The sequence below is a fragment of the Malaclemys terrapin genome, chromosome 11, assembly GCF_027887155.1.
Source record: "Malaclemys terrapin pileata isolate rMalTer1 chromosome 11, rMalTer1.hap1, whole genome shotgun sequence".
Lineage (NCBI taxonomy): Eukaryota > Metazoa > Chordata > Testudines > Emydidae > Malaclemys > Malaclemys terrapin.
The window spans coordinates 36157282-36173436 of NC_071515.1; the positions used below are offsets into that span (position 1 = coordinate 36157282).

At 36.5% G+C, this 16155-nt stretch overlaps 1 protein-coding gene across 1 annotated transcript in view; it reads left to right on the forward strand.

Annotated features, from left to right (window-relative positions):
- The window catches only part of TTN (titin), a 310422-nt gene that overhangs the window by 31537 nt on the left and 262730 nt on the right, over positions 1-16155 (forward strand). Inside the window, exons 30-47 of the mRNA XM_054044429.1 lie at positions 76-348; positions 467-730; positions 828-1088; positions 1503-1763; positions 2303-2566; positions 2664-2924; positions 3070-3330; positions 4229-4489; positions 4584-4725; positions 4814-4979; positions 5481-5712; positions 6523-6807; positions 6910-7035; positions 10070-10258; positions 10972-11346; positions 11960-12547; positions 14772-15293; positions 15690-15746. Of these exons, the coding sequence (XP_053900404.1) occupies positions 76-348; positions 467-730; positions 828-1088; positions 1503-1763; positions 2303-2566; positions 2664-2924; positions 3070-3330; positions 4229-4489; positions 4584-4725; positions 4814-4979; positions 5481-5712; positions 6523-6807; positions 6910-7035; positions 10070-10258; positions 10972-11346; positions 11960-12547; positions 14772-15293; positions 15690-15746 (4788 nt within the window). The remainder of the gene's footprint in view (positions 1-75; positions 349-466; positions 731-827; positions 1089-1502; positions 1764-2302; positions 2567-2663; positions 2925-3069; positions 3331-4228; positions 4490-4583; positions 4726-4813; positions 4980-5480; positions 5713-6522; positions 6808-6909; positions 7036-10069; positions 10259-10971; positions 11347-11959; positions 12548-14771; positions 15294-15689; positions 15747-16155) is intronic.

The following is a 16155-nucleotide window of genomic DNA, read 5'->3' on the forward strand; positions in this document are numbered from 1 at the left end:
TTCCTACAGATTTAAGAGTAATTATTTTGTTTATCTGTTGTGAGGATTAATTTATTTTTCTTTCATATTTCATAGCTCGTCCTGTGACTATTCTTCAAGGACTTACTGATCAGAAAGTCTGTGAGGGTGATATTGTGCAACTTGAAGTTAAAGTCTCCCTAGAAAATGTTGAAGGTGTCTGGATGAAGGATGGTATTGAAATTCAGCCAAATGACCGTGTGCACGTTGTGCTGGACAAGCAGTCACATATGTTGTTAGTTGAAGATGTAACAAAGGAAGATAGTGGAAATTACTCCTTTAATATTCCCAATCTTCTTCTTTCAACCACTGGACGAGTCTCTGTTTATAGTAAGTGACTACTGTTAGCCAGTCCAATGTTTTTTCAAAGGCATGGGTGGTCATTTGTTTGCTTTATTTCTTGTTAATTTAAAGGGGGGTTTACATTAATATTTTTGTGACTTGCCAGGTGTAGACATAGCGGTGCCACTAAAAGATGTTCACACTATTGAAGGAACAAAAGCTGTCTTTGAATGCAAAGTTTCAGTCCCTGATGTGTCTTCATCCAAATGGTACCTAAACGATCAACAGATAAAGCCTGATGACCGTATACAAGCTGTCTGCAAAGGCACTAAACAAAGGCTAGTGCTTACCAGGACCTATGCATCAGATGAAGGACAATACAAATTGATGGTTGGCAAAGTTGAAACCAGTTGCAATCTTACAGTAGAAAGTAGGTATTCATTAAGATGCACAGTAGTTCTTAAAATATTGCTTGCTAATATAACAAAGTGGTTGTGACTAATATTTCTAATGAACTTGTTTTACAGAAATTCAGATTATTAGAGGCCTTCATGACATCACATGCACTGAAACTCAGAATGTATCCTTTGAGGTTGAGCTATCTCATGCAGGTATTGATGTTTTATGGCACTTCAAAGACCAAGAGCTCAAGCCTAGTCCTAAATACAAAATCGAAGCACGTGGCAAAATATATAAATTGACAGTGGTCAACATGATGAAAGATGATGAAGGTGAATACACATTTTACGCTGGAGAAAAGAAAACATCTGGGAAGCTTATAGTAGCAGGTTAGTAGGCTTAAATCCCCAAAAGTGTCTCACTTTGATTTTAAAAAAATGTGCCCAATGTAATAAGCAATTTACATATTTTGAAACCGCATCTGGCAATTTTGCTCTTGCTATACCTTTCTCCACTCTTTTTTCTTTTTTCTTCTTTTTCCTGAGGTTTGTCTCTCCTTCTCTATCTTATTTTTTCTGTTCTCTTCTCGGCTTTGATTCAGCAACTCTTAGGTGGGTGTTTAAATGCTTTGTTAAATCGGGGCCATAATGTAGAATGATGCACAAATGAAGGCAGTATGTTGTCCTCAGAATCTGTGTAGCCAGTGGATTTCAGCAAAGCTGCATTTCAGTATAGGGGAAAAAATAATCTAATGAGACAGCTGAAACACTGAACAAATAACTCATGCTTTTGCTTCCCAACAGGTGGTGCCATTGCAAAGCCTCTCACCGATCTAACAGTGGCTGAATCCCAAGAAGCTGTTTTTGAATGTGAGGTGGCAAATCCTGATTCTGATGGCCAGTGGTTGAAGGATGGTAAACCATTATCTATGACAGATCACCTCCGAAGCAAATCAGATGGTTTAAAGAGGAGACTTAGTATTCCAGTCACCAAGCTAGATGATATGGGTGAATATACCTACAAAGTGGCATCCTCAAAAACATCTGCCAAATTGAAGGTTGAAGGTCAGTAATTCTATCCTGATTTGATACTTTTAAGGGCTTGATTCAAAGATCATTGAGGTCAATGTCATTTGGCTCAGGTCCTAAGACACAAAATAAAACTAAGTATGATGATATATATCATCATTCTTACAAACTGTCTTTTGTATTTAAAATGCATGATGTTTGAGGCAATAAATGGATACAATTTTTTGATATTCCATGTTAGAATTTAACATAATATTTTGATAAAAACATATTCAGTGTATGCTGTAAACCATTAAAAAGTCAACATTTGCCAATTGTGTAGTAGCATTTTAAATATAGAAAAACTATGTTAATCTTAGATACTGATAGCTGCTGGGAAATGCTGTTTTGTTTTGGGGTTTTTTGTGTGTCTGGTGGGGGGGGGGGGACGTTGGTGACCATGATATGTGTATGAAGTGTATGTCTTTGGATCTTAAAATAAAAGTGGATCATAACATGTTTTGTAAAATGACAATATTTAGCTTTCTTTGAGTTTCAGTTTGCTTTTTCAGCTTTATTGGTAATTGTTTTTCTAGCTGTTAAAATAAAGAAGACACTAAAGAACCTAACTGTAACAGAAACACAAGATGCAGTTTTTTCTGTGGAACTTACCCATCCTGATGTTAAAGGAGTTCAGTGGATCAAAAACGGCATTGAACTTAAATCAGATGACAAATACGAGATTACAGTGAAGGGAACTGTTTACACACTGCAAGTGAAAAATTGTGTTATCACTGATGAGTCCATTTACAATTTTAAGCTTGGAAGGTTAGGTGCCAGTGCCAGACTCCACGTTGAAAGTAAGTCAATTTGTGATCATTTCAGCAATTAGTCTAATGACTGATTTAAAATTTAAATCACAAGTGTGAATAAACTGTTGTAATTCTCTTCCTTAAGCTGTTAAGATAATCAAAAAGCCAAAGGATGTGACTGCTTTGGAAAATGCCACTGTTTCCTTTGAATTGAGTGTTTCCCATGATACCATACCGATCAAATGGTTCCACAGAAATGTTGAGATTAAGTCAAGTGACAAGTACAGTATGATCTCTCAAAGGAAAGTTCACAAGCTGATGTTGCAGAATATATCTCCCTCTGATGCTGGAGAATACACAGCTGTAGTAGGACAACTGGAGTGCAAAGCAAAGCTGTTTGTGGAAAGTAAGTATTTCATGCCACACTAGCTCATGTATTATAATTAGTCCTTACACAGGATGATCTGTTACTCTTTGCATTTCCAATTTTATAAACAGAATTTAAAAGACAATACTATCTGATTTTTTTTCATTCTCTTGTTTTTTCATAGCCGTACATATTACAAAGACCATGAAAAATATTGAGGTTCCTGAGACCAAAACTGCCTCCTTTCAGTGTGAAGTATCTCATTTCAATGTACCTGCTGTATGGCTGAAAAATGGTGTGGAAATTGAAATGAGTCAAAAGTTTAAAATAGTGGTTCAGGGGAAACTCCATCAGCTCAATATCATTAACACAAGCAGTGAAGATTCTGCAGAATATACATTTGTCTGTGGGAATGACAGAGTCAGTGCAACTCTGACAGTGAACCGTAAGTGAAAATAAAAATTAACCAAAGTGTTTTCTTTTACCAAAATAGTTATGATATTAATATAGGATTAAAGCTTCTTTGTGTTCAATATAAACTGAAACATACCCCATCTACTGGTTAGAGTGGAAATATGGGAATCAGGAGACATGGGGTAAAATTCTCAAAAGAAGTACCTAAGGAGCCTATATCCCATTTTCAAAAGAGATTTAGGCACTTATGAGCTCAAAGTCCCTTTGACTTTTATTAAGGCTTAGGCTTCTAAGTGGCTAGATCACATTTTGAAAATGGGACTTTGGCTCCTAAATCATTTAGAAACTTTTGAAAATGTTCTTCCTAGATTCAATTCTCAAATCTTGACTCTGACACAGAATGTCTCTTTGACATTGCACAAGTCATTTAGCTGCTCTGTGCCTCAGTTTCACCATCTATAAAATGGGAATATTCCCTTTTCTAAATTATTTTGAGATCCTTGAATGAAAGGCCCTATACAACTACAGAGGGATATGGTTTGTTTTTGGCGTTTGTTTGTTTTTTGAGTTTAAAACTTTTTTTTTGTTCCAGAAAATAAGATTATTCAGGTCACTTTGTATCTATGAGCTTTCCATTGGTTTGATATTGTTCCTTACTGATTTCACAACAATATGTGATAAAAAACAAATACACTTATTAAAAAGTAGTAAGTTCCAAATAAAATGCTGAAAAGGACACTCTTTTTTTTGGTAATTTTTGTGCTAAATACAAGAAGCCCAGTTTTCAAATAATGGCTTATTTTATAATATTTTGCAAAACCAATGAGGGAAGGACCTTAGTCTTAATGCAATCTGATTGAAAAATTGTGAAGCAATTCAGGTTCTGTTAAGACACATTCTTAAATCATATGGCTATTTTTTTCTTTTAGCTATCTTGATTACATCCATGCTGAAAGACATCAATGCTGAAGAGAAAGATACAATAACATTTGAAGTAACTGTCAACTACGAAGGCATCACATACAAGTGGTTAAAGAATGGGGTGGAGATAAAATCAACTGACAGGTGCCAGATAAGAACTAAAAAGCTTACACATTCTCTTGCTATAAGGAATGTCCACTTTGGTGATGCTGCAGAATACAGTTTTGTTGCTGGGAAAGCTGTTTCATCAGCCACTTTATATGTGGAAGGTATTTGTTTTCATAGTCTGTATATTTAAGGAATGTAATGGCCCTCCTGATGTATGTTTACAGCACTCATCGTATATCCATGGTATTTCCCTAGCTCGTCACATTGAATTTAGGAAGCACATTAAAGACATTAAGGTTGTAGAGAAGAAACGAGCCATTTTTGAATGTGAAATCTCAGAACCTGACATTTCAGTGCAGTGGATGAAGGATGGCCAGGAACTCCAGCTTGGTGACAGGTAATCTTTTTCTCCAGAACAAGACGCTAGTATTCCTTATACTTTTTCAGAAAAATAGCTCTGTTCATTGTCTTTCTGTTGTCTTTAGAGTGAAAGTTCAGAGGGAGAGATTTGTCCATCGCCTCCTCATTCCTTCCACAAAGATGTCTGATGCTGGACAGTATACTGTAGTAGCAGGAGGAAACATGTCTAGTGCTAACTTAGTTGTGGAAGGTCGTGATATTCGTATCAGAAGTGTCCATAAAGATGTTCAGGTACAGTATATATAAAGGGAATAAATTCTTGATAGTTCTGTTGTTTTATCATTTGAAGGAGCAATAGCTAATGAATGGGATATATTGAGCTGGGGTAAGAGCGTACCTAAACTATTTGAGATAATTGCCCCCTCCCCCCCACAAAAAAAAAAACAGCAATAGTCATGCAGTTGGGGCCTCCCACCATGTTCTGATGGGCTATCCCCATTACCATGTTATAGGCCTTAGGGATTCTAAAGACACCTACTTCTCACCAGATAGGTAACTTTCTTCTCATTGATCCAAATAAGACATTAATAAGTGGGAGAAGGAGAGCACATCTGCAGCTCTCAGGCCTATATAGTTACTTTGAGTTGGTGCACTAAGTAGTAGGACATCCTGAGTCCTGCTACAGAGACAGAATTCAGCGCCTCCTGAGTTTTCCCCCTTAAGGTTTAGTGAAGCAGGAGGGCAGCTGTAAAAGCAGGTGCTATTTGTAATATTTATCCTACTTGATAAAAGGTCATTGAAAGACAACGAGCTGTAGTTGAATTTGAAGTCAACGAAGATGATGTTGATGCTCGCTGGTATAAGGATGGCATTGAGATCAATTTCCAGATTGAGGAAAGATATCGATATGTTGTGGAAAGACGAATCCACCAGATGAGCATCACTGAAACAAGATACAGAGATGCTGGGGAATACACCTTTGTAGCAGGAAGAAACAGAAGCTCTATTATTCTCTATGTTAATGGTATGTATGTTTGCAATATTGTTGTAGCCATGTTTGGTCCCAGAATATTAGAGAGAGAAGGTAGGTGAGGTAATATCTTTTATTGGACCAAATTCTGTTGGTGAGACAGAGACAAAAATGTTACTTCACCCACTTTGTGTCTCTAATAGTATGCATGGACATTCATTTTGCTCATCATTGCATTTCCTATCCTGTGTTTTCTGTATCTCTGTGAGGACTTGTTGGCGTTATAATACTGTAAACTTGGGATAACTTCAGAGAGAGACCCCTGGAACAGATGGGGCTGCTTGTGCTACATCACTGCTTCCTGTCCACTCTTTCCATTGAAATGGATAACTGATTAAAATGTTTATCTCTGCATCTACCTAAGCCAGTAAATCCTCTTACTTCCAAGTAAAGTAAAGTAAATAAAGCAGTAGTCCCTTAACTGTGATATCCCAAATATTTAGTATTGGAGGGATCAACCTAAGAGTTTTCAGAGATGTTTTTTACAATTTCATCTTTCAAAAAATCTTATACACTAAAACAGCTATTTATTTTAAAACATTTTTTCTTGACTCGCTTTTATTCCAGTCTCAGTTCAGTATTCCTTGACCAAGAAAATCCCCCAGTCAAGTGAAGGGAAGACTTTGTTGTGTGAGAAATACTAAACTGGATCCTCAGTCACTGGGAACTTTGCATGAATAAGGATTGTGGAATCTGACCACTTGACAATAGTATTTTTGTTTGGCAGAGTAAGAGATCTTACTAAATTTTTAAAAATTTCAATAAGCAACACATATTTAGATCCTTTTTTCTTTTAATCTGCAGCTCCAGAGCCACCCCATATTATTCAGGAGCTTCAGCCCACCACTGTGGAATCTGGTAAACCTGCCCGCTTTTGTGCTATAATATCAGGTAGACCCCAGCCCAAAATTTCCTGGTATAAAGATGAGCAGCAGCTTTCTGCAGGCTTTAAATGCAAGTTTCTTCATGACGCACAAGAATACACTCTATTGTTGATTGAGACTTTCCCTGAAGATGCAGCAGTTTACACATGTGAAGCAAAGAATGACTATGGAGCTGCCACTACTTCAGCTTCACTTTCAGTGGAAGGTAAGTTTCCCAAGTTCCTTAAAGTGTATTTGAAATGGTATTGTCAATATTTTGTGATGTGTGCTCTTCCATGCGGTCTAAACTTTTGATCTCTTCCTTTAGTCCCGGAAGTTGTTTCTCCTGATCTAGAAGTGCCAGTTTATCCACCTACTCTTATAACACCACTTCGAGATGTTGTTACTTCTGAGGGACAATCTGCATGTTTTCAGTGCAGAGTTACAGGGACAGGTTAGTTTAATGAAATTGTATACAATTTTTGTTATATCAGAATTGTTCAGCTGATACTGAAAGCAAATCTAATAGCATATGAGCTGAAATCTGCCTTTATGAGGATTGTGTAACTATCAGATATATGTAGGAAGTACAGTGTTGGCTGTATAATTGACTGGCAGCTAGCAATTTAAAAAACTCTCTCATATCTGCCAGCAGACATGAAATTTAAGAGTCCCCTAAAGCTAAGCAGTGTTTTAATGGGGCTCAGTAGTTCTGACATTTTTAATCAGATGTGAACCTTTGTAATGCTTTTCAGAGTACTGACTGCTACATGACATTTAAAACTGTCAGTGCAGTGATATGGCAGAGCTTTGAAGCCCTAACTGCAATGCTGAGGAAAGCATTGTCCTATAAATGAGCATGAACAATGAGCAAACCTTCTGGTGCCACCTACTGACACACCATTTTAAAAAGATACAGGTCAAAAATCTGCCCTGACTTTCACCCTGAAACCCTTAATATCCCCAGGATGTACCATTTTCAGTACCATTCATGGAAACATTAAACTAAAAATATTATATGAAAATTAGCATTTTTGTTTTATCCCAGCATCAGAGGTTTTTTTTAATTTACACTTAATCAAAATAGACTTTCCTTATATAAATTTACCATGTTCTAATTAAATAAATACCATCTTATAACTAACATTTTTGCCCATGACACCGTAGTAGCTAGTTTGTTAAATTAAACTGCATTATTATTATTATTATTATTATTATTATTATTATTACCCCACATAGTTTTGGGAACTATTAATAATAATAATAAAACATTCACATATTACTGTAGAGATACTTAGTGCCTAGCATAAAACAGTATAAGATTCAGTCCCTGTCCCAAAGAGTTTACAGTAGATTATAGCAGTAGTTCTCAAGCAGGGGTCCAGGGCCTTTTGGGGGGCCGAAAGCAGGTTTCAGGGAGCCGCCAAGCACAGAAGTGTTAGACTTGCTGGGGCCCAGGGCAGAAAGCTGAAGCCCCATTGGGTAGGGGTCAAGCACAAGGCTCCCAGCCCTGCCACCTGGGGCTGAAGCCGAAGCCTGAGCAACTTAGCTTTGCAGGGACCCCTGTGGCATGGGACCCCACACAACTGCCCTGCTTGCTACACCCAAATGCTGCCCCTGGCTTTTATATGCAGAAAACCAGTTTTTGTAGCACTGGTGGGCCGTGGAGTTTTTATACCATGTTCGGGGGGGGGAAGGGGCTCAGAAAGAAAAAGGTTGAGAACCCCTGGACCAGAGTCCAGATTTAAATCATTTTTGAGTTACAGAAATGCAAAAATGTGCATGAAATGAGTAGCATCTACTCTTTTTGCATTCCTGTCACTTACAAGTGACATTTACTTTTTTATGCTTCCATGATAAAAATTGTGGTAAGACTCAGAAAATACACATGGGAGTTTATACAGGAACTGACATCTTTATTACAGCTACGCAAAGCATGCCACAATTGTATGTGTGTGTGTGTATACTATCTTTATGTGCATGTTGATGACTGAGAGGTACATTTGCAGCACAGCACATGGGGAGTTGTCCTTGCAGTTCTCGTTCTTTTTGTATTGTATATGAATGAATTTGGATATTTCTCAAATACAGCATGAAAATATTTTATATTAGCTTAGCTAATATACTAGCATTGAAAATATATTTTCAAATTGCATACACTACAGTACTGTTTCCTGAAAACATTGTATCTTTATTACAATGACAGCAGCAAAAACAATTAAAATACATTGTATATGCCAGATCAGTGTGGTTAGTGATGTAGTTCACTGCCAGGTTTGATGACTGGTGCTGGCCTCTTCTTCCCCAAGCTGGCAAGGTTTATAAGATCTGGGAAAAACAGCAGGCTTCATGCATTAGACAAGAAGGTATCTCACTGGACTCAATGGTGACCTTTCTTGTCAGTTAAGGACTAGCATTAAAAAGCTTCACACAGGCCAGTACAACTAAAACAGATCCTCAGCGACGATGATTTCCACCAGCTGAGGCTCTGGCCCTAAGGTCTAGAGGATTAGGGATATGAAAAACTGGAGGTTTCTCAGAACTCAGATAGAAAAATAAGCCATGCACTCCCCTCCTCAGAGAACAGATTACTATTGTCATTTGTTTGAATTGTTGGGATCAGCTCAGTCATTTTGTAGCCTACTAGATGATCAGTTTTAAATGAGAATTTGAGATTTCAGATAAATATAAAATAAAATCAGTTCTCCATAATAATAATAATTAATAGCTGCAGCACTTTTAAAAAAAACAAAATTCAGGGAAATTATCTGGGGTACTGTTAATGCAGCCCTAAAGAGCCACCTATATTCATGTGTCTTAGCATGCATCAGATTCTGTAAAATGGAGCATGCTTGGAAATGAAAGGGAAATGGACTCCCTACAACTTCCTCTGCTCCTTCCCTATGCCAGTATCCAACTCCTCCCCTTCTCAGTCACCTCCAGCAGCCACCAGACCTCTTTGCCTGGCTCCCAGGCACAGACTCCATGCTACCCTCCTCCCATGTACAGCACCTCTGCTCTCCCTCATGCTCCTACAGCCATCAGCTGAGCTCCCGCATCTGAGCTGATCCTTCCATATTTCTTCACCTACCCTCCCAGATGAATTCTCAATGGAGATTTCTACTTAAAATATGATGCCAAGTTATAGTCGCTGGGATCTTTCATTTTTCATGCTCACTGACAATATTGAAAGCCTACTCTGCCTCTGCTATTTCAAAGATATCAAGAATGAGAAAGAGAGAGCGAGATTTCCAGTTAATCACTGAATGTAGGAGTAACAAAATAAGTTTTCCCTCCTACATACTACCAAGCTGGAAATATAAAATAACCAATAAGCTACATGTCTTTAAACTAGTCTTATTGTACATTATATATTCAACTTCAAAAAGCTGTGATATGAGTGATTTCTACTTTGTGTATTTTTAAAGTATTTACCTACAGACATTGTATCTTAATCTTACATTTCTTTTTTTATTTTACTTGATCAGATCTGAAAATCTCTTGGTATTGTAAAGATAAGGAGATCAAGCCATCCCGTTTCTTTAGAATGACTCATTTTGAAGACACTTGCCAGCTGGAGATTTCAGAAGCCTATCCAGAAGATGAAGGAATTTATACATTTGTTGCTAGTAATTCTATAGGCCAAGTGACAAGTACTGCTAACTTGAAGTTGGAAGGTACAATGTGCAATTAAAAAAGAAATAATGTTTTAAAATAGGTTGTGTGCCCATACTAATATTCATTAATAAATATGTGTGAGTCACTGTCATGTCATGTCATGTCTTTTAATTCAATTAATCAGTATCATCTTGCAATGTCCACAACATCCACTTCCATCTCCAAGACATAGGTCATGCACAGTGAAGTTTGTTTCACAGTTTTTCAACATTTCATGCACTTCACCTTTCAATTCTTTTCATTAGCAGCATTCAGCATGCCTCAAACAAGGAAGAATCCTTGTCTCTAACCTAAGTCTATTAAACAGATTTTTATTCCGTTAACAAGCCTTTGCCTTGTAAAGATCTCTAAAGAGTTTTGGTATTGATAAAATGTTTTCATTTAAGAAACATTAGAAAATCTTAAACAAGGGTGTGCCCCAGATTTGTGCAAATGAGAAAATAAATTTGCACTATTATGCATTCTGAAAATATTGATCACAAATTTCAGAACAGAAAATGGTCTAGAGGGTTTGTTATTTTAATCTTGTGGTTCTTAGTGTTATTTAACCAGAAATATATTTATTTTTATTTTTGCAACATAATTTGTAAACTATGGAATTAGTGATTCATATTGTAAAATTTCCAGGCCAAAAAGAAAAAAAAATTACGAGAGAGAGAACTTTGATTGTAGCGTAGGGTAAGAAATTAAAAGTTGACATGCTTCTTTTCAGGATTTAAAAAGGTTGAAGAAGTTACATCAAAGTCCCAATGGCATGTTTCTTCATCAGTTTCACTTAAGAAGGAGCCTGTTGGCCAAAGGCCCACCTTTATCCAGCCTATTTCAAGCTGCAGGGTATGCAGCGGGGAATCAGTCAGATTTCAAGCCAGGGTCTCTGGCATGCCAAAACCAGAAATCCAATGGTTTCATAACCAACAGCCAATGTTGCCAACAAAAGATATAGTTTTCCATTTTGATGAGTCTACAGGCACAGCTATGCTGATAATAGTAGATGCTTTTTTAGAGCACGCTGGCCAATACTCTTGCAAAGCAGGAAATAGTGCTGGAGAAGCAACTTGCACAGCTACACTTACAGTGACTGCCGAAGGTAAAGCCCCATTTTTGTTCAAAGGGATTCAGTTTGTTGTATACCACTGTTACTAATTACCTCCTTTCCTCTTTTCACACTTTTAGTTAGCAGCTAGTTCACTAATGTTGGTAGTATTAGCTGTAACCAATAAACCACTGTCATTTCCTCTACTTTAAAATGTCATATAATTTAAAATCTCACAAAACTGTGTCCTATATATAGAAAATATAGACCTTTTATTAAACTATGCAAGTACACACTTTAAACCAGAGAGCTGGTGATAGTCACACCATTGTCTCATATGCTCTACACTGGGCTGTAAAAGCTAGCAGAAAATACATCCTTAAAGAGTATCATAACAGATTATTTGATATTGGAATGGACAGCTTCAGTGAAAAGAAGAGACGAACATCAGCTGTGTATCAACTGCATGAGTGCAAGTCATTTTCCATTCATCTACATGAATGAATTTTCTTTTGTGTCAAGAGCATAATGCATCTGGCATGCTGAGTTTTCCCATGAAGATATCTTTCATACTCATTATCCATACCATTTTATTTTGTTCTTATGTTGGCCCATTAAACTATGTTAGTTGTTAATATTGTTATTTTTTTGTTACTTGATTACACAGTGCAAGCCATAGATAGGCAAAGTTCTGGGAAAGATGTAAAAGAGTCTATCCAGTCACAGGCAATATCAGAAGTTCATGTTGCTTCCCCTTTCGCAAAGAAGGAGACACAGGCTTATAAAAAAGAAATTAAAACAGTGCAAGAACCATCGTACCAACTGGGTGTGCAGGTTTTGGAAACTCTATCAGAAAGTTTAACCATGAAAGCTACATCAGTGAAAGAAACAGAAACCTTCCATACAACAGTCCTTTCACAAACATCACAAAGCACAATGAAAGTATCCGCTGCTGCTGTTCAGGAAATGAGAGAGGCTTCCCCAAATATTCTCCTGAAACTCCGTGACCAAACTGTGAAATTTGGCGATACCGCACAATTCATTTGTGCTTTAGAAAGCGAACACTTTTTAGAGGTTCTGTGGACCCATGAAGGTGAAAGGATAAAAGAGTCCAAACGAGTGACGCTATCACAAAATGGAACTGTCCTATTACTCACAATTATAAATGTCCAACTGTTAGATCAAGGACTGTACAGATGCACTGTGTACAATGATCATGGAGAGACGACAACCGCTGCTGTACTAACTGTAGAAGGTGGATATTTGATTTTTAACATTATGACTTATCTCATTTCAACCTAATGATCTCTGCGAATAGCTCACTCACATTTCCTAACACTAGTATTTAATTTAGAAAGCTGTATTTTAAGTTCTTTTTCACATTTAGGACTCTATTCATAAATGTCTTTTGCAGCATCAGGCAGAGAGTTTTATAGCTTGCTTGAGAAGTGCATCATGGCTGTTCCCAGCAAGTTGCAGCCAAATGGCATTTCTACTCATCAATTTATCAATTTAAGCCACTGATATGCAGTGAGACATTGACTTGGTGGGAAGAGTCCACTGGAACAAAACAAAGAACAGGACAGAAGGAACCAATTTAATTTTGCAACTTATGCAGATTTCTGAAGTTGGAATTTGAGAGAGAAATTCCTTTTTAAATAAAGGAAAGGGGGGAACGTTAGATGAGCAAATTAACCCAGACTCTAGGCCATTTCAGTTTGCACATCTTGAGTGGCACAGAAGGTGCTACATATTTGCAAGGGTTAATATTTTAAGCAGTTTATTTGCATGTTTTCTTCAAACACCCTAAATACAGGTCTGTTTTTTACTCCTGAACATGTCTCTTCATTGCTATAAAGTCCTCACTTGTCTACTGGATTTAGGAGCCTCTCTTTCCCAAGACTATATTAATGACCTACACAGTCTTCCTCCACACCTGTTGGTTGTTTTTTACTTGTAGTATCTGGTCAAGTGAAAAATTCTCTAAGTTATATCTGTTCTTATCAGTTTAATTCCTTTCTCCCTTTTCCATTACTCTGGTGCATTACAATATCAGCAGTTTCTGCACATGTAATAACATCTTTGGAGTATAGACATTGATTTCCTTGACTCCTGTAGACCCAGAATGGGCCTCTTGTTCCTTTGGCACTGCTCACCTTAGATAATGTGATAGCTGCTTTTCTGAACTCAGATGACGCAGGAGCAACAGCAGCATGAACATTAAGTCATTTGCCATGCACCATTTATCTGGCTCTTACACACCAGTTAAGTCCTTTCTTTCCTGTCAATCTACGTAAGGTGTTGTCTTCAACATTCAAAGGAAATACCTTTGATTTAAATTAGGGCTGTCAATCACAAGCAATTAATGCAAAAATAAATTAACTAGATTTAAAAAGTCATGATTAATCACAGTTTCAATTGCACTGTTAAATAATAGAATACCAATTTAAATTTATTATAAATATTTTTGATGTTTTTCTACATTTTCAAATATATTGATTTCAATTACAACACCAAATACAAAGTGTACAGTGTTCACTTTATATTATTATTTTTATTACCAATATTTGCACTGTGAAAAAGAAACAAAATTAATAGTATTTTTCAGTTCACCTCATACAAGTAGTGTAGTGCAATCTCTTTATCGTGAAAGTGCAACTTACAAATGTAGAATTATTTTTTTCATATAACTGCACTCAAAAACAAAACAATGTAAAACTCTAGAGTCTACAAGTCCACTCAGTCCTACTTCTTGTTCAGCCAATCGCTAACACAGTGAGTTTACATTTATGGGAGATAATGCTGCCCACTTCTTATTTACAATGTCACCTGAAAGTGAGAATAGGTGTTTTCATGGCAGTGTTTATAGATGGTGTTGCAAGGTATTTGTGCCAGATATGCTAAACATTCATATGCCCTTTCATGCTTGATTTGTAGATTATCTTTTTACAGTGCAAATATTTGTAATCCAATTAAATATAAAGTGAGCACTGTACTCTTTGTATTCTGTGTTGCAATTGAAATCAATATATTTGAAAATGTAGAAAAACATCCAAGATATTTACAATAAATTTAAATTGGTATTCTATTGTTTAGCAGTGCAATTAAAACTGTGATTAATCACAACTATTTTTTAATCTTGCGATTAATTGCGATTATTTGTATTAGTTTGACAGCCCTATTAAAATTAAAGATGTGCTTGCTTGTGTTAGTCATTACAGACCAAGTCGTAGTCCCTCTTAACTCAATGGTAAACATCCTACTGACTTAATTGGGACCTTCCTTTAGCCTAGCATGAATAGAGCCCTTAAATGTGTCATAACTCATATATTTCATAGTTTATTTTTAGTTTGAGCACTAACATGCTGAACATTTCTTTTCCATACTAAACCCTTTATTTTTATTTCTCTAAGTATAAGGGTGTTTTAGTCCTGCCAACCATCTAATCTAATGCTTTTCCTAACTTTATTCTTACCTAGCTAAAGAAGCACACGCCAAAGCAGTAACAAAAATTACGCTTGACTCAGATACTAAAAGCACTAAAACAGTCAAAGAGTCTCAGATTCAAACAACCTCCGAAGTTAAGGAAGAGTCTTCAAAGGAAACATCAAGCATGTTAATCACTTCAGCTCAAAGATCACAAGGAACTGAAAAACAAAGGAACGGAGACTACTACCCTGATGTCGTGCCATGCGAAGAGATCATAGAAACTGGTGCCAAAGTACCAGTATTTCTTGAAACTCTGCTCCCAGAAACTATTGTAAAAGAAGGAGATGATGTGTCACTCTTTTGTGTAATAAAGGGTGTGCCTACTCCTTGTGTGATTTGGCTGTACAATCAGCTAATAGTTGAGGAGTCTGCATTATGTTCCTTAAAACACGATGGGCCACTGTGCAGTTTAAAATTACTGAAAGTTGTTCAGAATCAGAGGGGTATATACAAGTGCAGAATAGTTAACTCTGCAGGACAAGCCGAGTGCAGCACTCATCTGAGAGTGACAGGTTGGCAACTGCATGTTCTTTCCAAACATAAATTCCTCTTGCATACCATCATTGCATTCAAGTACATTCAGCCCATGGGAAACAGTAAAGAAAGAAAAATGTCACTTATCTGTGGATTGTTGAATGTTTGCCTCCTGGTCTTTAAGGCATGTTAAAGGCATGGTAAATTACAGGCAAAAATCATAAAAAGTTGTAGACAAGTATACAATACAAATATGTTTTGAAGCATCTGATCACTGTTTCGTCAAATTTATCAGGTGTTTGAGTTGTTTTGGCATGTACTCATGTATGTGTGTGTGGATTTTTTGTATCATTGCAACAGATATTCATAGTTTCAACTTCACAACCCATTAATTGATGCGTTAATTGATCACAATAATCTCTATTTTATTCTAGCTCCAGAAAAAGTTATTCAAGAGAAGATAGAAAAACAGATTGAAATGGAAGTGAAAGGTACAGTCACAAATGGATGTTACGCTGAAGCACTGATTTAGAATAAAAAAATTAGTAAATCGTTAGAAACTTTTATTTGCTTACATACAGCGTATGACAGGAAAAGTAAAATACACTTTGGAGCATATTTGAATATGCTGCATGTTTTGTTTTAATATGCTAAGGGTTACCCACATTATAAGATTAAGTTTTAAAATCAGTTTAAAACTTTACATTTATAATTATGCAGCTGTACTTTTAACTTCTACTTCATGCTATGCAGCTGTTTACTGCGTAAGCTTTTATTTGTTAAACTCTCTTGTTAGTGCATGGGATGGTTTAAATCAAAACGAAGGTATAAAAATCTTAATGACATGATTTTTTAAACAAGTAAGCAACCTAACAATCATTCAAAGGATGGACTATAATA